Source organism: Saprolegnia diclina, assembly GCF_000281045.1.
Source record: "Saprolegnia diclina VS20 unplaced genomic scaffold supercont1.8, whole genome shotgun sequence".
NCBI classification, from domain to species: domain Eukaryota; phylum Oomycota; class Saprolegniomycetes; order Saprolegniales; family Saprolegniaceae; genus Saprolegnia; species Saprolegnia diclina.
The window spans coordinates 1,065,883-1,066,523 of record NW_008246075.1 but is presented as its reverse complement, the minus strand read 5'-3'; the positions used below and the strand labels follow the sequence as shown (position 1 = coordinate 1,066,523).

At 63.3% G+C, this 641-nt stretch overlaps 1 protein-coding gene across 1 annotated transcript in view; it reads right to left on the bottom strand.

Annotated features, from left to right (window-relative positions):
* Positions 1-612, bottom strand: part of SDRG_03645 (serine/threonine protein kinase) — a gene marked incomplete at its 3' end in the record, with an annotated part of 3,507 nt that extends 2,895 nt beyond the window's left edge. Inside the window, exon 1 of the mRNA XM_008609282.1 lies at positions 93-612. Within this exon, the coding sequence (XP_008607504.1) occupies positions 93-584 (492 nt within the window). The 5' untranslated portion in view covers positions 585-612. The remainder of the gene's footprint in view (positions 1-92) is intronic.
* Positions 613-641: the final 29 nt, after the last annotated feature.

Sequence of the window (641 nt, the reverse complement as noted above, 5' to 3'; positions counted from 1 at the left end):
CGGATACCAGCGCGCTGTAGGAACCCAAACACGTCGTCGGCCTCGGACGACGATTCGACGAGTGTGACGCCGGTGAGCAGCATCCAGAGTACGATGCCAAGCGACCAGACGTCGACGGTCGCCGTGCTGTAGTCGCCGCTGGTGTGCATCTCGGGCGCCATGTAGTAGCTCTTTCCGACCGCATGTGTTGCCAGTGACTCGAGCGGCGTTGCGAGGCCAAAGTCGCCAATCTTGAGCGTGCCGTTCGAGTCGACAAAGATGTTTTCGAGCGAGAGATCGCGGTGGGCGAGGCCGCAGTCGTGAATGGCCGCGAGACCACGCGCGATCTGCACGAAATACTGCTGCGCGAGCTCGGGTGTGCACTTGTGCATTGGCAGCGCATGCAGGTGGTTGTACAGATCACCTTGGGCGCAGTGTTCGAGGAGGAGGTAGTGGTGCGTCCGCTTGCGATCGACGTGGCTGCCGTAGCAGCGCACAACGTGGTCGGAGGTCGTCTTGGTGCCGAGGACGTCGTATGCGCGCACTTCGCTGCTGATGGCGGCGTGCGTCGCGCGCGAGAGGCGCGTGCGCTTGACGACGCACATGGTTGCGCGGTCGGCGTCGTAGGCTTGTAGGACGACGCCGTCCGACGTTGATGCGAG